The 27,330-nt window shown below is 39.3% G+C and overlaps 1 protein-coding gene across 4 annotated transcripts in view; it reads right to left on the bottom strand.

The window, feature by feature from the left end:
* LOC124361723 (anoctamin-7-like) overlaps positions 1-27,330 on the bottom strand; it is a 168,653-nt gene that overhangs the window by 135,607 nt on the left and 5,716 nt on the right. For 3 of the 4 annotated variants that reach the window (XM_046815654.1, XM_046815656.1, XM_046815655.1), the window contains exon 1: positions 7,841-7,934. The exons of the other annotated variant lie outside the window; for it this stretch is intronic. In XM_046815654.1, coding sequence (XP_046671610.1) covers positions 7,841-7,886 — 46 coding nt within the window. In that variant the 5' untranslated portion in view covers positions 7,887-7,934. Of the gene's footprint in view, positions 1-7,840; positions 7,935-27,330 lie in introns of those variants that run through there. 4 annotated transcript variants of the gene reach the window in all.

Raw genomic sequence — 27,330 nt, 5'->3', positions numbered from 1 at the left:
AGTATTTATAAACACTGTCCCGAAACACTGTTTTTTAAACTTAAATCTGAAATTGATCAGATTATTGGACTATATTCCAGCGAGTACCAATTATTCCTGGACTGTTTAAAATGTCATTTATAAAGAATATGCTAGTATCCCCAACACGAAATTGCGTGCAAAGCCTGCCATGTGGCTATAGTTAGTAGTTAGTACACATTGTTAGTAGTTAGACAACTCTACAGCCAACAAATAACACAGCCATGGTAGTTAGGGCTGATTAATATGAATGTTGAGTTTAGCTCTATTCTACTTTCCACTTAATGTCTGACATTGTCTCAGTCTTGACTACTGGAATCTGGAGTCCACGTCTGGGAATATCTTCAGCACTGCAGTGCACTCGAGTGTAAAACGGAGCTAAATACAATGAAATCCAACTTTGCAGAAAGTATTAAAATTAATACCAATTTAGAAATTTAAAATTTAGTCAGTTATTCTTTTTAACTTTGTGTATAAGTAGTGTGGCATATGTAGACAGATTTGTCTTTGGAACAGTTGCCAGTGTATAAATATTAAAATTTCTGTGACTCATACATAGGTGCATATTGCTTGGTACCTAATAGTCTGCAAGATAAGATGCCATGGGAGTTTATGATTCGTAGCTATGGGTCACATATTTTTCTTATAACCTCAAGCCCATTATATCCAATGAGATGCTAACTTGTACATTGACGTGATGAGACAACATGCCTGCTAAGTTACAAGTTAAGTTTCATTATTGATCGCAGTCATCACAAGTTATCGTACAGTTGCAAGAAGCGTCAACTATCGGTGAGGAGCAATTTATGGAACTTTGCCAACTTGTAACTCACTCCAGCATCTGCATAGCCGCACAAGCATCAACTTGCCGCAACAGTTGCTTCGGTCAAGAGGACAGGAACATTTTTCAAATTTAGCCATTTTATCGACTGAACACGAAGAGGTAGCGAAACTTAACTTAGAGGAATAAATTCATAGTTTGCGGTAATCAAAGCCAGGAAAATAACATTTAACTACATCACCAAAATACCATTTATTAGATCCAGATGTGGTCATTAAAATAGCAACCGGAAATAAATTGTAGAAGTCGTTATGCGACAATCGCGAAGCCATCTTTGTCATTACATCTCGGACTCATCGATGTTAAAAGAATTAATACTGGAGAGTTAAGGTTCATTAGTGATCTATATCAAGTGCAGTATTCAATAAAACGATAAAATTGAGGACCTGACGAAAGCCTTACTAACCAATACTACAAAATGACTTCATTACATGGATTGGTAACATTGAAATAATGTGATACGTTTGTACTCCGTTTGTTTACAGCTTTGTTTGTTGTGCATGTTATATTTGCCTCTTAGTTACCTATGTGACTAATGTAAAAGTGTTTACACCTGTAATATAGAAATTTTTACGCAGAAATTAATAGAGTTTTTCCATGGACCACGAGGTATCTATGTACCAAGCTCCAAGCCTCAAGGACCCTTCCGACCTATCACACAGAAGAAGGACTTGACGAGTCCTTAAAAGTTATACTGACGACTCAGAAACGAATTTAAATGTTTGAAGCGAATTCCCAAACTAATAGACTATACCTGAACATTCCCACTGTACCAACATTAATTGTGTTATTACATTAAACGTTTTGATCATGAAAACATGGTTTTTAAGATTTCAGAATTTTGGTCATGGCAGTGGTTTAAATTAAACCATTTTACATAATTTTAGTTTGTCGAGTTAAATTTCAAAAACTGATATAGATTTAATAAAACAATAGAACTTAATAAGAGTTTACATAATTTAGGAGAACATACAAATTTCTAAACGCAACAACAATACTGGGACTGCTAATAAAAAAAAAATATTAAAACACAATATAGCTGTGTTTTGACTTATGGTTGTTATTTTGGGTGTTATTTCATTTGAGACTGTAATATTTCTCCGAGATTATAAGACACAATCTCAAAACCTGTAAAAATTAAGCTCAAAACCAGGAGTAGATCAAAACGAGCATCATGAACCCATGAAATTATATAAATGTAACGGTGGTGACTAAGATGTACCACCACCAAGTGTACAGCTAGTGTAGGATCAGTTTTCTCAGACACAGAAAATATTGCACCATGTAATTGTAGTGACTAAGATGTACCACTACCAAGTGTACAGCTAGTGTAGGATCAGTTTTTTCAGACACAGAAAATATTGCACCATGTAATTGTAGTGACTAAGATGTACCACTACCAAGTGTACAGCTAGTGTAGGATCAGTTTTCTCAGACACAGAAAATATTGCACCAGCTTGGAAAGTTTGAAGCAAAGTGTGATAGAGATAGAAAATATCTCGCATTTTACTTTCCTCCCCTCACTCACGTTAATTCAGTTTCAAATCTTGGGCTCAATCACTAACTCGCTGCCGAGCTCAACTTTTAATGTGTTCTGACGATTTATGTTTTTTTACAAGCGTGAATGTGTTTACATACTATTCTTGTTATAATATTTTAATCTTTAAAAGTGTGGACACAAAGGACATTGTTTAATATTCGTAAGTAGATTTTTTAATTACAATTTATTTAAGAAATTACAGATCCTTCTTAAAATTGTTTTGCTTTTTGTCATATTGTCCGCCTGTGCTCCTCATATGGCTCCTGACAGAAAGTTCCTAGAGACTTGACACTCAGTACATAGATTCCTCTTCTTACGACGAAGAATTCTAACAAATAAGGTAGGGTAAAAAGGTCAAATTTACAAACAAAAAGGTTATATTTAGTTTGGTAAAGACTTTAGTTATTTTCTGTTCAGTTTTTAGATATAAAGTTGAATCGGTTTATTGTACAAAATTTACCAATTCTTAACAAAGATTTACGAGGAGTAAATTTTATCACCTCATCATAATAAGACAGTGTTTAGAAATATAATAGTTTTAGGTAATAAATTAAACGATAATACCGCTAGTAGCAAGAGTGATTGTATAACAGAAAGGAGGATAATGATTTAAAACAAAAAAGCTATTTGAGAGCCAAGGAGTTATATCTATTATTTTCAGCGTGACCTTACGAGACTTCGTGACGGGAGAGATTAAAGAACCTTACTTTGACTAGTTTGTAATTGGATCGCTAATCTATCTCCAGTGATATCGACCACTCTCTGCTACCTCACGCGGGTCATCCCTCTACCTCTTACTTATTATATCATAGGTATTTTCTTATCAGGCAATTTTAAATGAGAAAAACACACACAAATATAGCTAAGATGATTTTTAGCTAATGAATTTTAAAATTTTCGAGTCGTAATTACATAATATGTCTCTAATATAAATAACTTAGATTGACACAAAATGTATACAGGGTTTTATATATACAGGGTGTATATTATGTCTGGAAACACCCAAATATATCCTTTAATAATTTAAATATAAATTTGAAACCTCTTACAATCGTGATAGAGATTGGGCATCTACTTTTTGGAACAATGTTTTGTTATGTCACACCAACGGGGGACGTCCTGCCGAGGGTATCGTGAATATTCTTAATGGAAGCCTATACCTTGTGATACATAATTTTAAAGGTAATAGCTTACTGAATTGAATGCCACAAAAACCGCATCTCAAGGGAATTATTCTATCAGAAAATAGAGCATTTTTAGTATTGAAAATTTACTGATGTTCAAACAATGTAATTTTAACATGGTTCTTGCCACAAAATGTGTTACACTAATTTTTTAGCATTTTTTTAAATGTTCAATTAAATAAAACAAAAATTTCATTTTAAGCTGGTTCTATTAGCACAAATTTGCCAGTTTTTATTACAGTACAATTATGGAAATACTTATGTTATTGATTTCTTATTACAAATAAAAAATAATGTATGCTGTTAGAAAAGTCTTACAACAAACGTTTTACCTGCATTTGGTGTCAAAGCAATTGTTCGAACTGTGTTCCTTCTACGGTTTGACAATGAGCCAATCTTGTGTAAAATTATTCGACAGAGTTGCCTAACATTTCTTCAGTTATCAAAGCAATCTCCTCTATAATCCTGTTTCTTAGGTTCTTCCAAATTATGAGGCTTTCTTCTATAAACATTGGATTTTAAATGACCCCATAGGAAATAATCGATTGGTGACAAATCCGGAGATCTTGGAGGCCATTCGATTTCTCCTCTTCGGCCAATCCCATTTTATGATGGAAAACCTTAAATCCAAATACTCTCTTACCTGTCTCCCATAACGGGGTGGAGCACCATCCTGCTGAAACCATACATTATCAAAGTATTCTCCTGATGCAATTTGAATAGCTGGGATTATTTCATTTTGGAGCATATTGTAGTAAAGTTCGGCATTTAAATTTCCATTGATGAAAAAGGGTCCAACAATTTTGTTACCTAAAATTCCACACCATACGTTCAGTTTTTGTGGTTGCTGTGAATGGGACTCAGTAATCCAATGTGGGTTTTCACTAGCCCAGTAACGGCAATTGTGCCTGGTTAACATTGCCATTTAGGAAAAAAGTTGCCTCATCAGAAAATAGTATGTTGGTCAGAAAATCTCTATTGTCATCACATTTGCGCATCACAAGTTCACAAAACTCAACTCTTCTGTCCGTAATCATCCTCACTTAACTGTTGGACTAAATGAACTTTAAAATGGTTTGTATTTATTAATTTTCAAAATCTTACTCACAGACATAGGGTGCATATCATGTTGCTGTGCAGCTTTTCTGAGCGATGTATGTGGGTCTTCAATAAATGTTTGCAAAACCATCTAGTGCATGTTCTTCATCTCTGTTTGCAGATTGTATACTACCCGACTTTGGCCGATTTACGTACACTCCCTGTCATTTCAAAAACGCTCAATAGTTTTTGATATTGTTGAAACACTTATGGGATTCCTTTCTGGGAAAGTGTCATTAAACAAATTACAAACTTCCCGATAAGATCTTTGACGATCGCCATATCCTCGCATCATCAACAGAGTAATTCGTTCTCTTTCAGACAATTCCATTAAAATTGCCAAATAAAAACTGAAACTACTGTAATTAGATAACTTGTTGACAGCAATGCTTCAGAGACACTGATTAACTCGACAGGAATGATATGACCTTTGTCCATTTGTAATTCCCAAGCTTAGACCTGTCTAGTGAAAGCTCCATGCTCAACAAACTGAAACCTGTAGACCAGATGATTAATAACACAATAATGTTTCTCATAGGCTAGTGACCTTTGTCTCTCTTTAAACCTTCCTGCTGACTGGAAAACACCAAGTACAGATTCATAAGTAATCAGGGAAAAGTGACTCATAAGTTTTATTCATTGTAATAAAAACTGGTAAATTTGTACTAATGAAACCAGCTTAAAAATAAATTGTTTATTTTATTTTAATTGAACATTTAAAAAAATGCTAAAAAATTAGTGTAACACATTTTGTGGCAAGAACCCATGTTAAAATTACATTGTTGAACATCAGTAAATTTTTCAATACTAAAAAATGCTCTATTTTCTGATAGAATAATTCCTTTGAGATGCGGTTTGTGGGCATTCAATTCAGTAAGCTATTACCTTTAAAATTATGTATCACAAGGTATAGGCTTCCATTAAGAATATTCACGATACCCTCGGCAGGACGTCCCCCGTTGGTGTGACATAACAAAAACATTGTTCCAAAAAGTAGATGCCCCAATCTCTATCACGATTGTAAGAGGTTTCAAATTTATATTTAAATTATTAAAGGATATATTTGGGTGTTTCAAGACATAATATACACCCTGTATATATATATATATACGATATATACACACACACAGGGTTATCATAAAAGAGTGGTGCGGTTTCAATCATGGTTTAAATAAAAACCTAATTACTTACAGTTAATGTTGTTTATTCATATAATTTGTCATAGCAACCAGTTTTTGTTCATAATTAATAAATTTCAATATGCGCGCCCTTAGCCTCTCGACAGATGTCCAAACGATACGCAACTTCTCTCCAAACATCTGTTACCATTTCTTAGATTATGGTTTTCATTGCTTCATTAATCCTATGTTTTAAGTGGTTCAGATCGTGTATTTTTTGTGAATAAACAACGCTTTAAATGTACCCCACAAGAAAAAAATCACAAGATCCAGAAATGGGAGTTCTTTTTACTTCTACCACCATGATAAGGCGAATGGAGGGAGAAATGCTGTTAATGTGGGACAAAAGCTCGGTAGTTCAGAGTATATGATGGAAAATGATGAAAGTGTCATCCACGTATCTCCACCAGACCCTCGGTTTGCGAATTTTGGCGAAGATGGGTGATAGAGGAGATCCTATCGCAATTCCCTCATCTTGACGGTAAATCTTTAGGTGTATTCGAAATGGTTTAGATTTACAAATTTAAACAGTTACAAATTAAAATTGGAAGATAAAAGTTTTAAAAGCACCTGCATATTATAAACTGCAATTACGAGACAGTTATGTATATTAAATAGCCATACACTATTTGAAGGCACTAAGTTACAATGTATATGTGTCTTAAAAATACATGTATGGTCGAACTTAAGTTTGAATGTAAGACCACTTTATAATAAAGTATATGTACGTGTTGCCTTCGTCTTTTTATAAATGTTGTGGTTCGCAGGACACATCAGCCTATCAAAAAATTAAAATCACCAAAACTTAATTTATAAATATAAGTAATGACCATCATGCAGTAATTTTCATTATTTATTAAACTTTACTTGAGTTATTGCGTGCTTGTAAAATTAACTTGATTTCTTTCCCTAGCTTACATATTAGAACTGTTGCAACAGATGATTTTATTTTTTTACAATTACTCAACACTGTACCTACGCATCCTAATCCTAATAATATTATAAATGCAAAAATGTCTTTGTTTGTTTGGCTTTCACGCAAAACTCTTCAACCGATTGCGCTGAAATTTGACATGGACATTCTCAGGGTCCCTGGGATGAATAAAGGCCTATTCATATTTCTCATTTCCCTCCGGACTACGCCCCACCGGCCTTTAAAGTAACGGCAAAATCCCAACTTAGTGTCCAAAGTTGTTAAATATTAATTAAAAGAGCATTTATAATTTTATCAACTGTTCTGTGTAAACATTGTTAATTATTTTCATTTTTTTTTACATTTATAGTGATATAATTTTTAACTCCGTTTCAGATTTCACTGAATAGGTAAAATATAATTTATCTTACAAAATGCCCAAAACACAAGATGGTCAGAATTTGACAACGAAGACTCCCTTTGGAGCAATCAGCAAAACCTATGCTAGATGAAAGTTTGCTGCACTGTGATTTTGAAAGAATGTACTAATTCCAGCTCTAAATGTTCTAAAATATTAACAATATTTTTTAGTTTATAGAGAAACAAACGAGTAGTGATTTTGTTAATGTACATTTTATGAAATATTAAGTATTACATCTAATAGACAATGTTACTGTCTAACAAAGTAAATTAGAATAGCCATAAATATAAACTTTTTGACGTATTTTCTTGATCGTGGCAACAAGGCAAACTAAACATTGGCGTCGGAAATATAATTCACTCGGACCAGCATTAATCATACGTGTGCAAACGCTTACTAAGTTCCGTGCAAAGGAGCGGTGAAGTGCTACCAGTTGCAGATACGAGACAACGTAGTCAAACTTTTACTTTTCATTCATACTTAATTTCTTTTGTGGCAAAATTGATATGAAAACAATGCAGCCGCTTATGTATAGGAAAGAGACCTTAACACTAAAAACCTTTTACATTGAAATGCGAGGTATTGCTGTCAGTTATAGCCTACTATTAAGAGAACTAATGTTAACTGTCATGTACAGTATTGCATACCTATCGCCTCAGTCTCTTCAGAACTCTCTGACTTTTCAGAAGACATCTTGCAGTCAGTATACACAACACAAACAACACAAACAGCACAACAGTCAACAGTAAACTAAATGTGACTGATCCTCCTTATCCGCTTCACATCCGCCCGAGCAAATCTTATCTCTCGATGAATATTCAACAAAGTGTGTTACATTTCAGTAGTAATCGTTAAAAAATAATATCATCTCAGATTTTTCGGAGCATCGACGTAACGATTTACCGTATAGGAATAATAAATTCTCTAGACATATAAAATAGTGGTCATGTAAACAGTATAAACTACTCGTATATTTAACGAGTCCACCTTCTAAAAATGTACCTCCATAATCAAAAAGGATATGTAAGTATTAGATCCACACTATACTAGCACAGTACGTTAATCTTTCCTTAGCCTACACAAAAAACATTCATATGCAACAATTTTAGCAATCGGTCAAACGAAGCAGTCTAGATGTAATTGTAGGACACGCAGGCAGACAAATAACTAAAAGAGAGAGAGAAGAAATAACTTATTTTGCTCAGTTGATTACTTGGACAAGTAGTTGAAAAAATCTCTTTTATTCTTTAATTTTACATGAAACATCATGAGCCTACGGCGTGGTTTACGCTTGCACAGCCTAGGAGCAACAAACGACTGATACTTCTCAACTGCGACGTTTTGCGCTCCCGGCTTGTGCAAGCGTACCGACGGCGATTGGCCGCTACTCTTATCCCTTGAAACAAGTATTGTTGGAATTTAATGAAAGTTTTCAAATAGTTGGTGTCTAGTAAATGTTTTATAACTATACAGGTTCTTGTTATTTGACTTTAAACAACTTCAACATACGCCATTGTGTTAATATTACGTACATCAATTAACAAAATTATTTTTAAATTTGTATCATATTTATTGTAATTATGTGCCAAATTTAGTTTTCATAGCTTAAATATTTATTAAGATAATAATTTTTTTAATAAAAAAAATACAAAATGGTGGCTAGTGGTTAACCTAGATATTTAACGACCTATGTTTATATAATATTTTTTGTTTGAAATGTTGAGTAATGTTAGCCATAGAAGTGTTATCTCGCTACACACTTTGCTATCTCGTAAACCATAGGAACACAATGTGGCTTAGAGGAGTGTGTAGTGACTGTCTGTCAGTCCTTAATAACTCAACAATTCATACCTAACTCAAATCAAAACGTTACGAAAGGAGCACACTCACACGAAGTGTGTAGTGACCATTCAGTGAGGCATCCGCCTGCTGTCTGTCAGTCCCGTATAACTCAACAATTCATACCTAACTCAAATCCAAAACATTACGAGGTGCACACTCACACGAAGTGTGTAAGTGACTTCAGAGTCATCCGCCTGCTGTCTGTCAGTCCGTAATAAACTCAACAATTCATACCTAACTCAAATCAAAACATTACGAAAGGAGCACACTCACACGAAAGTGTGTAGTGACCATTCAGTGAGGGCATCTGCTGTCTGTCAGTCCGTAATAACTCAACAATTCATACCAACTCAAATCAAAACATTAACGAAAGGAGGCACACTCACACGAAGTGTGTAGTGACCATTCATTGAGTCATCCGCCTGCTGTCTGTCAGTCCGTAATAACTCAAACAATTCATACCTAACTCAAATCAAAAACATTACGAAAGGAGCACACTCACACGACAGTGTGTAGTGACCATTCAGTGAGTCCATCCGCCTGCTGTCTGTCAGTCCGTATCTCACACAATTCATACCTAACTCAAATCAAAACGTTACGAAAGGAGCACAATCACACGGAGTGGTGTGATGACCATTCATTGAGTCATCCGCTTGCTCTCTGGTCATTCCGTTAATAAATACTCAACAATTCATACCTAACTCAAATCAAAACGCTTACGAAAGGAGCACACTCACACGAAGTGTGTAGTGACCATTCAGTGAGGCATCCGCCTGCTGTCTGTCAGTTCTTAATAACTCAACAATTCATACCTAACTCAAATCAAAACATTACGAAAGGAGCACACTCACACGAAGTGTGTAGTGACCATTCACTGAGTCATCCGCTTGCTCTCTGTCATTCCGTAATAACTCAACAATTTCATACCTAACTCAAATCAAAAACGTTACGAAAGGAGCACATTCACACGAAGTGTGTAGTGACCATTCAGTGAGGCATCCGCCTGCTGTCTGTCAGTCCGTAATATAACTCAACAATTCATACCTAACTCAAATCAAAACATTACTAAAGGAGCACACTCACACGAAGTTGAGTTGTAGTGACCATTCATTGAGTCATCCGCCTGCTGTCTGTCAGTCCGTAATAACTCAACAATTCATACCTAACTCAAATCCAAAACGTTACGAAAGGAGCACAGTCACACGAAGTGTGTTGTGACCATTCATTGAGTCATCCGCCTTGCTCTCTGTCATTTCCGTTAATAACTCAACAATTCATACCTATGACTCAAATCAAAACGTTACGAAAGGAGCACACTCACACGAAGTGAGTTAGTGACCATTCATTGAGTCTTCCGCTTGCTCTCTGTCATTCCGTAATAACTCAACAATTTCATACCTAACTCAAATCAAAACGTTTACGAAAGGGAGCACAGACTCACACGAAGTGTGTAGTGACCATTCAGTGAGGCATCCGCCTGCTGTCTGTCAGTTCTTAATAACTGAACAATTCATACCTAACTCAAATCAAAACATTACGAAAGGGAAGCACACTCACACGAAGTGTGTAGTGACCATTCATTGAGTCATTCCGCTTGCTCTCTGTCAGTCCGTAATAACTCAACTCCAATTCATACCTAACTCAATTCCAAAACTAACTTACGAAAGGAGCACATTCACACGAAGTGAGTGTAGTGACACATTCAGTGAGTCATCCGCTGCTGTCTCTGTCAGTCCGTAATAACTCAACAATTCATACCTAACTCAAATCCAAAAACGTTATCAAAGGGAGCACACTCACACGAAGTGAGTTGGTGACCATTCATTGAGTCATCCGCTTGCTCTCTGTCATTCCGTAATAACTCAACAATTCATACCTAACTCAAATCAAAAACGTTACGAAAGGAGCACACTCACCACGAAGTGTGTAGTGACCATTCAGTGAGGCATCCGCCTGCTGTCTGTCAGTCCTTAATAACTCAGAACAATTCATACCTAACTCAAATCAAAACATTACGAAAGGAGCACACTCACACGAAGTGTGTAGTGACCATTCATTGAGTCATCCGCCTGCTGTCTGTCAGTCCGTAATAACTCAACAATTCATACCTAACTCAAATCAAAAACATTACGAAAGGAGCACACTCACACGAAGTGTGTAAATGACCATTCATTGAGTCATCCGCCTGCTGTCTGTCATTCCGTAATAACTCAACAATTCATACCTAAACTCAAATCCAAACGTTACGAAAGGAGCACACTCACACGAAGTGTGTAGTGACCATTCATTGAGTTATCCGCTTGCTCTCTGTCATTCCGTAATAACTCAACAATTTTATACCTAACTCAAATCAAAAACATTACGAAAGGAGCACACTCACACGAAGGTGTGTAGTGACCATTCAATGAGTCATCCGCCTGCTGTCTGTCAGTCCGTTAATAACTCAACATTCATACCTAACTCAAATCAAAACATTACGAAAGGAGCACACTCACACGAAGTGTGTTGTAGTGACCATTTCAGTGAGGCATCACCTGCATGCTGTCTGTCAGTCCGTAATAACTCAACAATTCATACCTAAACTCAAATCAAAACATTACGAAAGGAGCACACTCAACACGAAGTGTGTAATGTGACCATTCATTGAGTCATCCGCTTGCTCTCTGTCAGTCCGTAATAACTCAACAATTCATACCTAACTCAAATCAAAAACATTACGAAAGGAGCACACTCACACGAAGTGTGTAGTGACCATTCAGTGAGTCATCCGCCTGCTGTCTGTCAGTTCCGTAATAACTCAACAATTCATACCTAACTCAAATCAAAACGTTTACGAAAAGGAGCACACTTACACGAAGTGAGTTGTGACCATTCATGAGTCATCCGCTTGCTCTCTGTCATTCGTAATAACTCAAACAATTCATACCTAACTCAAATCAAAAACGTTACGAAAGGAGCACACTCACACGAAGTGTGTATAGTGACCATTCAGTGAGGCATCCGCCTTGCTGTCTGTCAGTTCTTATAATGAACACAATTCATACCTAACTCAAATCAAAACATTACGAAAGGAGCACACTCACACGAAGTGTGTAGTGACCATTTATTGAGTCATCCGCTTTGCTCTATGTCATTCCGTAATAACTCAACAATTCATACCTAACTCAAATCAAAACGTTACGAAAGGAGCACACTCACACGAAGTGTGTAGTGACCATTCAGTGAGGCATCCGCCTGCTGTCTGTCAGTCCGTTAATAACTCAACAATTCATACCTAACTCAAATCAAAACAATACGAAAGGAGCACACTCACACGAAGTGTGTAGTGACCATTCATTGAGTCATCCGCTTGCTGTCTGTCAGTCCGTAATAACTCAACCAATTCATACCTAACTCAAATCAAAAACGTTACGAAAGGAGCACACTCACACGAAGTGTGTGTGACCATTTCTTTGGAGTCATCCGCTTGCTGTCCTGTCATTCCGTAATAACTCAACAATTCATACCTAACTCAAATCAAAAACGTTACGAAAGGAGCACACTCACACGAAGTGAGTTGTGACCATTCAGTGAGTCATCCGCTTGCTCTCTGTCATTCCGTAATAACTCAACAATTCATTACCTAACTCAAATCAAAACGTTACGAAAGGAGCACACTCACACGAAGTGTGTAGTGACCATTCAGTGAGGCATACGCCTGCTGTCTGTCAGTTTCTAATAACTGAACAATTCATACCTAACTCTAAAATCAAAACATTACGAAAGGAGCACACTCCACACGAAGTGTGTAGTGACCATTCATTGAGTCATCCGTACGCTGCTCTGTCATTCCGTAATAACTCAACAATTCATACCTAACTCAAATCAAAACATTACGAAAGGAGCACACTCACACGAAGTGTGTAGTAGTGACCATTCAAGTGAGTCATCCGCCTGCTGTATGTCATTCCGTAATAACTCAACAATTCATACCTAAAACTCAAATCCAAAACGTTACAAAAGGAGCACACTCACACGAAGTGAGTTGTGACCATTCATTGAGTCATCCGCTTGCTCTCTGTCATTCCGTAATAACTCAACAATTCATACCTAACTCAAATCAATAACGTTACGAAAGGAGCACACTCACACGAAGTGTGTAGTGACCATTCAGTGAGGCATCCGCCTGCTGTCTGTCAGTCCTTAATAACTGAACAATTTCATACCTAACTAAAATCAAAACATTACGAAAGGAGCACACTCACACGAAGTGTGTAGTGACCATTCAGTGAGTCATCCGCTGCTGTCTGGTCAGTCCGTAATAACTCAACAATTCATACCTAACTCAAATCAAAACGTTACGAAAGGAGCACACTCACACGAAGTGAGTTGTGACCATTCATTTGAGTCATCCGCTTGCTCTATGTCATTCCGTAATAACTCAACAATTCATACCTAACTCAAATCAAAAACGTTACGAAAAGGAGCACACTCACACGAAGTGTGTAGTTGTGACCATTCAGTGAGTCATCCGCCCATGCTGTCTGTCAGTTCTTAATAACTCTGAACAATTCATACCTAACTCAAATCAAAACATTACGAAAGGAGCACACTCACACGAAGTGTGTAGTGACCATTCATTGAGTCATCCGCTTGCTCTCTGTCATTCCGTTAATAACTCAACAATTCATACCTAACTCAAATCAAAACGTTACGAAAGGAGCACACTCACACGAAGTGTCTGTAGTGACCATTCATTGAGTTTATCCGCTTGCTCTTGTCATTCCGTAATAACTCAACAATTTATACCTAACTCAAATCAAAACATTACGAAAGGAGCACACTCACACGAAGTGATGTAGTTGTGACCATTCATTGAGTCATCCGCCTGCTGCTCTGTCATTCCGTAATAACTCAACAATTCATACCTAAACTCAAATCAAAAACGTTACGAAAGGAGCACACTCACACGAAGTGTGTAGTGACCATTCAGTGAGGCATCGCCTGCTGTCTGTCAGTCCGTAATAACTCAACAATTCATACCTAACTCAAATCAAAACATTACGAAAGGAGCACACTCACACGAAGTGTGTAGTGACCATTCAATGAGTCATCCGGCCTGCTGTCTGTCAGTCCGTAATAACTCAACAATTCATTACCTAACTCAAATCAAAACATTACGAAAGGAGCACACTCACACGAAGTGTGTAGTGACCATTCCAGTGAGGCATACCGCCTGCTGTCTGTCAGTCCGTAATAAACTCAACAATTTATACCTAACTCAAATCAAAACATTACGAAAGGAGCACACTCACACGAAGTGTGTAGTGACCATTCATTGAGTCATCCGCCTGCTGTCTGTCATTCCGTAATAACTCAAACAATTCATACCTAACTCAAATCCAAAACGTTACGAAAGGGAGCACAATCACACGAAGTGTTGTAGTGACCATTCATTGAGTCATCCGCTTGCTCTCTGTCATTCCGTAATAAACTCAACAATTCATACCTAACTCAAATCAAAAACGTTACGAAAGGAGCACACTCACACGAAGTGTGTAGTGACCATTCAGTGAGGCATCCGCCTGCTGTCTGTCAGTCCGTAATAACTCAACAATTCATACCTAACTCAAATCAAAAACATTACGAAAGGATGCACACTCACACGAAGTGTGTAGTGACCATTCATTGAGTCATCCGCCTGCTGTCTGTCAGTCCGTAATAACTCAACAATTCATACCTAACTCAAATCAAAACATTACGAAAGGCGAGCACACTCACACGAAGTGTGTGTAGTGACCATTTCATTGGAGTCATCCGCCTGCTGTCTGTCAGTCCGTAATAACTCAACAATTCATACCTAACTCAAATCAAAAACATTACGAAAGGAGCACACTTCACACGAAGTGTGTAGTGACCATTCATTGAGTCATCCGCTTGCTGTCTGTCAGTCCGTAATAACTCAACATTCATACCTAACTCAAATCCAAAAACGTTACGAAAGGAGCACACTCACACGAAGTGTGTGCTGTGACCATTCATTGAGGCATCCGCCTGCTGTCTGTTAGTCCGTAAATAACTCAACAATTCATACCTAACTCAAATTTCAAACGTTTACGAAAGGAGCACACTCACACGAAGTTAGTTGTGACCATTCATTGAGTCATCCGCTTGCTCTCTGTCAGTCCGTAATAACTCAACAATTCATACCTGACTCAAATCAAAACGTTACGAAAGGAGCACACTCACACGAAGTGAGTTGTGACCATTCATTGAGTCATCCGCTTGCTCTCTGTCATTCCGTAATAACTCAACAATTCATACCTAACTCAAATCAAAACGTTACGAAAGGAGCACACTCACCACGAAGTGTGTAGTGACCATTCATTGAGTCATCCGCCTGCTGTCTGTCATTCCGTAATAACTCAACAATTCATACCTAACTCAAATCAAAAACGTTACGAAAGGAGCACACTTACACGAAGTGTGTTTAGTGACCATTCAGTGAGGCATCCGCCTGCTGTCTGTCAGTTCTTAATAACTGAACAATTCATACCTAACTAAAATCAAAAACATTACGAAAGGGAGCACACTCACACGAAGTTTAGTGAGTGACCATTCAGTGAGTCGTCCGCTTGCTCTCTGTCATTCCGTAATAACTCAACAATTCATACCTAACTCAAATCAAAACGTTACGAAAGGAGCACACTCACACGAAGTGAGTTGTGACCATTTCATTGAGTCATCCGCTTGCTCTCTGTCATTCCGTAATAACTCAACAATTCATACCTAACTCAAATCAAAACGTTACGAAAGGAGCACACTCACACGAAGTGTGTAGTGACCATTCATTGAGTCATCCGCCTGCTGTCTGTCATTCCGTAATAACTCAACAATTCATACCTAACTCAAATCAAAACGTTACGAAAGGAGCACACTTACACGAAGTGTGTAGTGACCATTCAGTGAGGCATCCGCCTGCTGTCTGTCAGTTCTTAATAACTGAACAATTCATACCTAACTAAAATCAAAACATTACGAAAGGAGCACACTCACACGAAGTGTGTAGTGACCATTCATTGAAGTCATCCGCCTGCTGTCTGTCAGTCCGTAATAACTCAACAATTCATACCTAACTCAAATCAAAAACATTACGAAAGGAGCACACTCACACGAAGTGAGTTGTAGTGACCATTCATTGAGTCATCCGCCTGCTGTCTGTCAGTCCGTAATAACTCAACAATTCATACCTAAACTCAAATCCAAACGTTACGAAAGGAGCACACTCACACGAAGTGTGTGTGACCATTCATTGAGTCATCCGCCTGCTGTCTGTTAGTCCGTAATAACTCAAACAATTCATACCTAACTCAAATCCAAACGTTACGAAAGGAGCACACTCACACGAAGTTAGTTGTGACCATTCATTGAGTCATCCGCTTGCTCTCTGTCATTTCCGTAATAACTCAACAATTCATACCCTAACTCAAAATCAAAACATTACGAAAGGAGCACACTCACACGAAGTGAGTTTGTGACCATTCATTGAGTCATCCGCTTGCTCTCTGTCATTCCGTAATAACTCAACAATTCATACCTAACTCAAATCAAAACGTTTACGAAAGGAGCACACTCACACGAAGTGTGTAGTGACCATTCATTGAGTCATCCGCCTGCTGTCTGTCATTCCGTAATAACTCAACAATTCCATACCTAACTCAAATCAAACGTTACGAAAGGAGCACACTTACACGAAGTGAGTTAGTGACCATTCAGTGAGGCATCCGCCTGCTGTTCTGTCAGTTCCGTAATAACTGAAAACAATTCATACCTAACTCAAATCCAAAAAACATTACGAAAGGAGCACACTCACACGAAGTGTGTAGTGACCATTCAGTTGAGTCGTCCGCTTGCTCTCTGTCATTCCGTAATAACTCAAACAATTTATACCTGACTCAAATCAAAATACCAGTTACGAAAGGAGCACACTCACACGAAGTGTTGTGACCATTCATTTGAGTCATCCGCCTTGCTGTCTGTCATTCCGTAATAACTCAACAATTCATACCTGTAACTCAAATCAAAACGTTACGAAAGGAGCACGCTCACACGAAGTGTGTAGTGACCATTCAGTGAGGCATCCGCCTGCTGTCTGTCAGTTCTTAATAACTCGAACAATTCATACCTAACTCAAATCAAAACATTACGAAAGGGAGCACATCACACGAAGTGTGTAGTGACCATTCAGTGAGTCGTCCGCTTGCTCTCTGTCAGTTTCCGTAATAAACTCAACAATTCATACCTAACTCAAAATTTCCAAACGTTACGAAAGGAGCACATACTCACACGAAGTGAGTTGTGACCATTTCATTTAGTCATCCGCTTGCTCTCTGTCATTCCGTAATAACTCAACAATTCATACCTAACTCAAATCAAAACATTACGAAAGGAGCACACTCACACGAAGTGTGTAGTGACCATTCATTGAGTCATCCGCCTGCTGTCTGTCAGTTCCGTAATAACTCAACAATTCATACCTAACTCAAATCAAAATATTACGAAAGGAGCACACTCACACGAAGTGTGTAGTGACCATTCAATGAGTCATCCGCCTGCTGTCTGTCAGTCCGTTAATAACTCAACAATTCATACCTAACTCAAATCAAAACATTACGAAAGGAGCACACTCACACGAAGTGTGTAGTGACCATTCAGTGAGGCATCCGCCTGCTGTCTCTGTCAAGGTCCGTAATAAACTCAACAATTCATACCTAAACTCAAACAGAATCAAAACATTACGAAAGGAGCACACTCACACGAAGTGTAGTAGTGACCATTCATTGAGTCATCCGCTTGCTCTCTGTCATTCCGTAAATAACTCAACAATTCATACCTAACTCAAATCAAAACATTACGAAAGGAGCACACTCACACGAAGCTTACGAAAGGAGCACACTCACACGAAGTGTGTAGTGACCATTCATTGAGTCATCCGCCTGCTGTCTGTCAGTCCGTAATAACTCAACAATTCATACCTAACTCAAATCCAAACGTTACAAAAGGAGCACACTCACACGAAGTGAGTTGTAGTGACCATTCATTGAGTCATCCGCTTGCTCTCTGTCATTCCGTTAATAACTCAACAATTCATTACCTAACTCAAATCAAAAAATTACGAATAGGAGCACACTCACACGAAGTGTGTAGTGACCATTCAAATGAGTCATCCGCCTGCTGTCTGTCAGTCCGTAATAAACTCAACAATTCATACCTAACTCAAATCAAAACATTACGAAAAGGAGCACACTCACACGAAGTGTGTAGTGACCATTTGCTGTGAGGCATCCGCCTGCTGTCTGTCATTCCGTAATAAACTCAACAATTCATACCTAACTCAAATCAAAACATTACGAAAGGAGCACACTCACACGAAGTGTGTAGTGACCATTCATTGAGTCATCCGCCTGCTGTCTGTCAGTCCGTAATAACTCAACAATTCATACCTAACTCAAATCCAAAACGTTACGAAAGGAGCAACACTCACACGAAGTGAGTTGTGACCATTCATTGAGTCATCCGCTTGCTCTCTGTCATTCCGTAATAACTCAACAATTTCATACCTAACTCAAATCAAAACGTTACGAAAGGGAGCACACTCACACGAAGTGTGTAGTGACCATTCAGTGAGGCATCGCATCCGCCTGCTGTCTGTCAGTCCGTAATTAACTCAACAATTCATACCTAACTCAAATCAAAACATTACGAAAGGAGCACACTCTCACCACGAAGTGTGTAGTGACCATTCAGTGAGTCATCCGCCTGCTGTCTGTCAGTCCGTAATAACTCAACAATTCATACCATAACTCAAATCAAAACATTACGAAAGGAGCACACTCACACGAAGTGTGTAGTGACCATTCATTGTTGTCATCCGCCTGCTGTCTGTCAGTCCGTAATAACTCAACAATTCATACCTAACTCAAATCAAAACATTTACGAAAGGAGCACACTGACACGAAGTGTGTGTAGTGGACCATTCATTGAGTCATCCGCCTGCTGTCTGTCAGCTCTGTAAATAACTCAACAATTCATACCTAACTCAAATCCAAAACGTTACGAAAGGAGCACACTCACACGAAGTGAGTTGTGGACCATTCATTGCGAGTCATCCGCCTGCTGTCTGTTAGTCCGTAATAACTCAACAAATTCATACCTAACTCAAATCAAACGTTTACGAAAGGAGCACACTCACACGAAGTTAGTGTGTGACCATTCATTGAGTCATCCGCTTGCTCTCTGTCATTCCGTAATAACTCAACAATTCATACCTAACTCAAAACAAAACGATTACGAAAGGAGCACACTCACACGAAGTGAGTTGTGACCATTCATTGAGTCATCCGCTTGCTCTCTGTCATTCCGTAATAACTCAACAATTCATACCTAACTCAAATCAAACGTTACGAAAGGAAGCACACTTACATCGAAGTGTGTGTAGTGACCATTCAATGAGGCATCCGCCTGCTGTCTGTCAGTCCTGTTAATTAACTCAACAATTCATACCTAACTCAAATCAAAACATTACGAAAGGATGCACAACTCACACGAAGTGTGTAGTGACCATTCAGTGAGTCATCCGTGCCAGCCTCTGCTGTCTGTCAGTCCGTTAATAACTCAACAATTCATACCTAACTCAAATGAAAACGTTACGAAAGGAGCACACTCACACGAAGGTTAGTTGTGACCATTCATTGAGTCGTCCGCTTGCTCTCTGTCATTCCGTAATAACTCAACAATTCATACCTAACTCAAATCAACAAAACGTTACGAAAGGAGCACACTCACACGAAGTGAGTTGTAGTGACCATTTAGTGAGGGCATCCGCTTGCTGTCTGTCAGTTCTAATAACTCAACAATTTCATACCTAACTCAAATCAAAACTGTTACGAAAGGAGCACACTCACACGAAGTGTGTAGTGACCATTCATGAGTCATCCGCTTGCTCTCTGTCATTCCGTAATAACTCAACAATTCATACCTAACTCAAATCAAAACATTACGAAAGGAGCACACTCACACGAAGTGTGTAGTGACTATTTCATTGAGTCATCCGCCTGCTGTCTGTCATTCCGTAATAACTCAACAATTCATACCTAACTCAAATCAAAAACATTACGAAAGGAGCACACTCACACGAAGTGTGAGTTGTGACCATTCATTGAGTTATCCGCTTGCTCTCTGTCATTCCGTAATAACTCAACAATTCATACCTAACTCAAATCAAAACATTACGAAAGGAGCACACTCACACGAAGTGTGTAGTGACCATTCATTGAGTCATCCGCCTGCTGTCTGTCAGTTCCGTTAACAAACTGAACAATTCATACCTAACTCAAATCAAAAGCATTACGAAAAGGAGCACACTCACACGAAGTGTGTAGTGACCATTCAGTGAGGCATCCGCCCTGCTGTCCTGTCAGTTCTTAATAACTGAACAATTCATACCTAACTCAAATCAAAACATTACGAAAGGAGCACACTCACCACGAAGTTTGTAGTGACCCATTCAGTGAGTCGTCCGCTTGCTCTGTCATTCCGTAATAACTCAACAATTCCTACCTAACTCAAATCCAAACGTTACGAAAGGAGCACATTCACACGAAGTGAGTTGTGACCATTCATTTAGTCATCCGCTTGCTCTCTGTCATTCCGTAATAACTCAAACAATTCATACCTAACTCAAATCAAAACATTACGAAAGGAGCACACTCACACGAAGTGTGTAGTGACCATTCATTGAGTCATCCGACTGCTGTCTGTCAGTCCGTAACAACTCAACAATTCATACCTAACTCAAATCAAAAACATTACGAAAGGAGCACACTCACACGAAGTGTGTAGTGACCATTCATTGAAGTCATCCGCCTGCTGTCTGTCAGTTCTTAATAACTCAACAATTTCATACCTAACTCAAATCAAAAACATTACGAACGGAGCAAACTCACACGAAGTGTTGTAGTGACCATTCATTGAGTCGTCCGCTTGCTCTCTGTCATTCCGTAATAACTCAACAATTCATAACCTAACTCAAATCCAAACGTTACGAAAGGAGCACACTCACACGAAGTGAGTTGTGACCATTCATTGAGTCATCCGCTTGCTCTCTGTCATTCCGTAATAAACTCAACATTCATACCTAACTCAAATCAAAACATTACGAAAGGAGCACACTCACACGAAGTGTGTAGTGACCATTCATTGAGTTCAATCCGCCTGCTGTCTGTCAGTCCGTAATAACTCAACAATTCATACCTAACTCAAATCAAAACATTACGAAAGGGAGCACACTCACACGAAGTGTGTAGTGACCCATTCATTGAGTCATCCGCCTGCTGTCTGTCAGTCCTAATAACTCAAACAATTCATACCTAACTCAAATCCAAACGTTACGAAAGGAGCACACTCACACGAAGTGAGTTGTGGACCATTTATTGAGTCATCCGCTTGCTCTCTGTCATTCCGTAATAACTCAACAATTCATACCTAACTCAAATCATAACGTTACGAAAGGAGCACACTCACACGAAGTGTGTAGTGGACCATTCAGTGAGGCATCCGCCTGCTGTCTGTCAGTTCTTAATAACTCAACAATTCATACCTAACTCAAATCAAAACATTTTACGAAAGGAGCACACTCACACGAAGTGTGTAGTGACCATTCATTGAGTCATCCGCCTGCTGTCTGTCAGTCCCGTAATAACTCAACAATCATACCTAACTCAAATCCAAACGTTACAAAAGGAGCACACTCACACACGAAGTGAGTTGTGACCATTCATTGAGTCATCCGCTTGCTCTCTGTCATTCCGTAATAACTCAACAATTCATACCTAACTCAAATCAAATAAACGTTACGAAAGGAGCACACTCACACGAAGTGAGAGTTGTGACCAGTCAGTGAGTCATCCGCTTGCTCTCTGTCATTCCGTAATAACTCAACAATTCATACCTAACTCAAATCAAAACGTTACGAAAGGAGCACACTCACACGAAGTGTGTAGTGACCATTCAGTGAGTCATCCGCCTGCTGTCTGTCAGTCCTTAATAAAATACTCAACAATTCATGCCTCTGACTCAAATCAAAACGTTACAAAAGGATCACACTTACACGATGTGTGTAGTGACCATTCAGTGAGGCATCCGCCTGCTGTCTATCAGTCCTTAATAACTCAACAATTTATGCCTGACTCAAATCAAAACGTTACAAAAGGATCACACTCACACGATGTGTGTAGTGACCATTCAGTGAGGCATCCGCCTGCTGTCTATCAGTCCTTAATAAATCAACAATTCATACCTAACTCAAACCAAAACGTTACAAAAGGAGCACACTCACACGTTTAAATCAAAATGCCTTTAAAATCGTTCCTAACAACAATTCAAAATCCCTCCAATAATTCTTTTGTTTGGCAATTATATGTTATTCGTTCTCAATACAATTGTTTTGATATTGTTAAACACGCGAAAACCAAGTGTTTTAAGATTGTACGATATAATGTTAATGAATATGCTAGTGTACACACAAAACGAGTGTTAACAACCGCAATGAAGAGAGACGTCGTTGAGTCACCTCACGCTAATAATCAGCTGATATGACAATTTGGTAACGCAGCAAGGTGAGGGGGGAAGTGGGGTGCGGTGACTGCCTATACGGCAAGTCTTGTAATATGCCTCGTACTATGTGATCAAAAATTTCAACTTCATCAGTACAGATAATATGTTTTGAGAAACGGTTAGCTCTGTGTTTGAATAAAGAGCGAAGCGATGAAATGTACACAGCTGTGAGTTGTCAGAACAGGAAATTTATTAAAGTGGACATAATGTAAAGCTCGGTGGTGCTCGGTATTCCAGGCACGTACACTGATTGTACTTCCAGCTCCAGTCGCAGCTGCTGGACTATATCAGTTGTCAGATGGACTTCCAGTAGACAGCTCAACTTTAACTGGAAGAAAAGGAAATTATCCTAATAGAAGCGACTTTAGTTTTATCTCCACAGCTAATATTTGATGCCAGAATCGTCTCATGTGAGCATCGTAACATTGCAAGACCTTGTTTGTAATAAACACAATGAGATATTAATAACGATACACTTTTATCTCTTACACTGTCTTCTAAGAAAATTGTCTATATATAGATCTACAGCAATTATCGTGTATACTTGTCATTTAGGAATTTCCATCGTATTAATGTGATCCTGTCGACATTCTATTACTAATAATGAACTATGAAATAAATTACTTCTGATTCATTTGGACATGTTGATGCACTTGATTGAAATTTCCTACAAAAATGTAAACATTATTACGAGGCCTTTTAAAGAAAAGAGTGAACAATACTTATAAAAAAGCAGTTTGTTAATGTATTATAAAAACCTACCAAAATGTTAGGAGTTTTAATAAAAAGTTATTCAGTTTGTAAAACCAAAATTAATTGTAATATAATGTGTTTGGTTTTATTCACAGTTTGTTAGCAATTTCAGTGTAAAAAGAACAAAACAGTTTCTTAGTTGCTCCATGACAAAAGACAAAAGACAACAACAAATACTGCTGTATCCTGAACATGCGAGAGCAAACTTGTTCCTATGGTACGTTAGTTACTTTGTATTCAGAGTATACCACGAATCGACTATTATAGTGAAGTTTTTATTTTCCTACAGGATACTTCTCTGGAAGAAACTTATAAGTTCACAGTAAACACTATTAGAGTCAATACTAATGACCGATATGTGCATTATTCATAGGTTCTGTGCATTAAAGGACTGGATGCGCAGATCAGCATCTAATCTCATTACGTGGCACCTGCAAAGGAAGGTAAGAGTCATCGTTATTAGTTACCTGGACTACAACTCCATCTCTATATCTACTCATCAAGACGTCACATATGATAATCGAGTAAAAACCTCAAATTTTGCATACTCTGCATGAAAGTGTATAGATCCGGAAACAACTGGACTCAAGCAAAGATATCACCGGACGTGAATCCTGCAGTCCTGAAGCCGAGACTTCGTTTGTATGTTATAAGTGCACAACCTAGTATTTCATAAAACAGACAAAACCGATCTAATAAAAATATACGAGTATATACATCGATAGTCAGCCACGTTTTGTGGGGCTTTACATGATTGTTTATTAGGTTGTGACGTTCCTGGGCGCACTGGGAACTATGGTTTAGGAGCTGTGAGCAACTGTCGGTGCTGTGAGATTAGGCGCTATGAGCCACCACACCTGAAATGGAAGAGTATCGAAAGGATTTACAACTCCTGATTGATTTTGTCGCATATCAACTGGGATAAATTTAAATATGAGATCAGTGTCAGAAGACGAGATAAAGATCGAATGTTTAACAAATCAATGTGTTTTGAATACTTAAAAGGCTTGGGTACCTCTGTACCTCGCTAATTTTAAATTAGTTTTTTTGTATGTTCCGTTTCTAAGAAACTATAACATATAGAATAGTTTATTTATACTCTTATTTTAACTCCTTCAAGCCTCATGTGCCCACTGATTGTTTTTGCCTCCAATAAAACATTTTTTCTATATGTAAAATATTGTTTTTCCGAAACATTAAAAATAACTTCTTATTTTATTATATTTTAATCTTAAAGATATCTTTACAAAAGAACTGTGAAGCTTCCCACCGCATTACTAAAAACCTGGTAACAAGTTCAAAGATTTGTCTCTAAAACGTTTTGAGATATGGAGCGTAATTTATTAAAAAAGTAAACTTTTGGAAAAACAAGGATTTTGTAAGTAAATTTCCTATTTTAGTACAGTTCTGCTTCATAGAAAGATCCAGCCTTCATGTACTTGGCTTCTCATGCTTTCTCAAGCTTCCTCTTAGCAGTGATGGCCTTCTGGTTGGCTTTTATAAACAATTGCTGGGTTTCACGGTAAATTTTTCGGATAAGGTATATGTATAATGCCTTCATTGATTTACAAAAAAAATTCCTAGAGGGATCCCAATAGTCTTTAATACATTGCAGTATCATTGTAGGTTGCTACAGCCTCATGTACACCTAAGCTTAGGCCTTACAGGTCGTATCGTAGTCGAGGCCTTAAAGATCGTATCGTAGTCGAGGCGTTACAGCTCGTATTGTGGCCGAGGCTTTACAGGTCGTATCGTAACCGAGGCGTTACAGCTCGTATCGTAGTCGAGGCCTTACAGGTCGTATCGTAACCGAGGCGTTACAGCTCGTATTGTAGCCGAGGCCTTATAGGTAGTATCGTAGTCGAGGCCTTACAGGTCGTATCATAGTGGAGGCCTAACAGGTCGTATTGTGGTCAAGCCCTTACGGGTCGTATCGTGGCTGAGGCCTTTCAGATCCTATCGTAGCCGAGGCTTTACAGGTCGTATTGTAGCCGTGGCCTTACTGGTCGTATCGCAGTCGAGATCTTACTGCTCGTATCGTAGTCGAGGCCTTACAGGTCGTATCGTAGTGGAGACCTTACAGGTCGTATTGTGGCCGTGGGCTTACCGCTCGTATTGGGGCCGGGGCCTTACATGCCGTATCGTGGCCAAGGCCTTACCAGTCGTATCGTTGTCGAGGCCTTACAGATCTTATCGTAGCCGAGGCCTTACAGATCGTATCGTAGCCGAGGCCTAACTGCTCGTATCGTAGTCGAGGCCTTACAGGTCGTATTGTGGCAAAAGCGTTACAGGTCTTATCGTGGTCGAGGCCTTACGTGTCGTATCGCAGTCGAGGCCATACTGGTCGTATTGTGGTCGAGGCCTTACAGGTCGTATTGTGGCCGTGGGCTTACCGCTCGTATTGGGGCCGAGGCCTTACATGCCGTTTCGTGGCCGAGGTCTTACAGGTCGTATCATGGTCGAGGCCTTCAGGTCGTATTGTGGCCGAGGCCTTAAAGGTCGTATTGTGACCGAGGCCTTACAGGTCGTATCGTAACCGAAGCGATACGGGTCGTATCGTTAGTCTAGGCCTTACAGGTCGTATTGTGGCTTAGGCCTTACAGGTCGTATCGTAAATGTAGTGTTACAGCTCGTATCGTAGCCGAGGTCTTACAGGTCGTATCATGGTCGAGGCCTTCAGGTCGTATTGTGGCCGAGGCCTTAAAGGTCGTATTGTGACCGAGGCCTTACAGGTCGTATCGTAAACCGAAGCGATACGGGTCGTATCGTAGTCTAGGCCTTACAGGTCGTATTGTGGCTTAGGCCTTACAGGTCGTATCGTAAATGTAGTGTTACAGCTCGTATCGTAGCCGAGGTCTTACAGGTCGTATCATGGTCGAGGCCTTCAGGTCGTATTGTGGCCGAGGCCTTAAAGGTCGTATTGTGACCGAGGCCTTACAGGTCGTATCGTAACCGAAGCGATACGGGTCGTATCGTAGTCTAGGCCTTACAGGTCGTATTGTGGCTTAGGCCTTACAGGTCGTATCGTAAATGAAGTGTTACAGCTCGTATCGTAGCCGAGGCCTTACAGGTCGTATCGTAGTGGAGACCTTACAGGTCGTATTGTGGCCGAAGCGTTACAGGTCGTATTGTGGTCGAGGCCTTACAGGTCGTATTGTGGCCGTGGGCTTACCGCTCGTATTGGGGCCGAGGCCTTACCGCTAGTATTGGGGCCGAGGCCTTACATGCCGTTTCGTGGCCGAGGCCTAACAGGTCGTATTGTGGTCAAGCCCTTACGGGTCGTATCGTGGCTGAGGCCTTTCAGATCCTATCGTAGCCGAGGCCTTACTGCTCGTATCGTAGTCGAGGCCTAACTGCTCGTATCGTAGTCGAGGCCTTACAGGTCGTATTGTGGCAGAAGCGTTACAGGTCTTATCGTGGTCGAGGCCTTACGTGTCGTATCGCAGTCGAGGCCATACTGGTCGTATTGTGCTCGAGGCCTTACAGGTCGTATTGTGGCCGTGGGCTTACCGCTCGTATTGGGGCCGAGGCCTTACATGCCGTTTCGTGGCCGAGGTCTTACAGGTCGTATCATGGTCGTGGCCTTCAGGTCGTATTGTGGCCGAGGCCTTAAAGGTCGTATTGTGACCGAGGCCTTACAGGTCGTATCGTAACCGAAGCGATACGGGTCGTATCGTAGTCTAGGCCTTACAGGTCGTATTGTGGCTTAGGCCTTACAGGTCGTATCGTAAATGTAGTGTTACAGCTCGTATCGTAGCCGAGGTCTTACAGGTCGTATCATGGCCGAGGCCTTCAGGTCGTATTGTGGCCGAGGCCTTAAAGGTCGTATTGTGACCGAGGCCTTACAGGTCGTATCGTAACCGAAGCGATACGGGTCGTATCGTAGTCT

The sequence above is a fragment of the Homalodisca vitripennis genome, chromosome 5 (assembly GCF_021130785.1).
Source record: "Homalodisca vitripennis isolate AUS2020 chromosome 5, UT_GWSS_2.1, whole genome shotgun sequence".
In the NCBI taxonomy this organism is placed as follows: domain Eukaryota; kingdom Metazoa; phylum Arthropoda; class Insecta; order Hemiptera; family Cicadellidae; genus Homalodisca; species Homalodisca vitripennis.
Note: the sequence above shows the minus strand (reverse complement) of the source record. Positions and strands in the feature narration are given on the sequence as shown.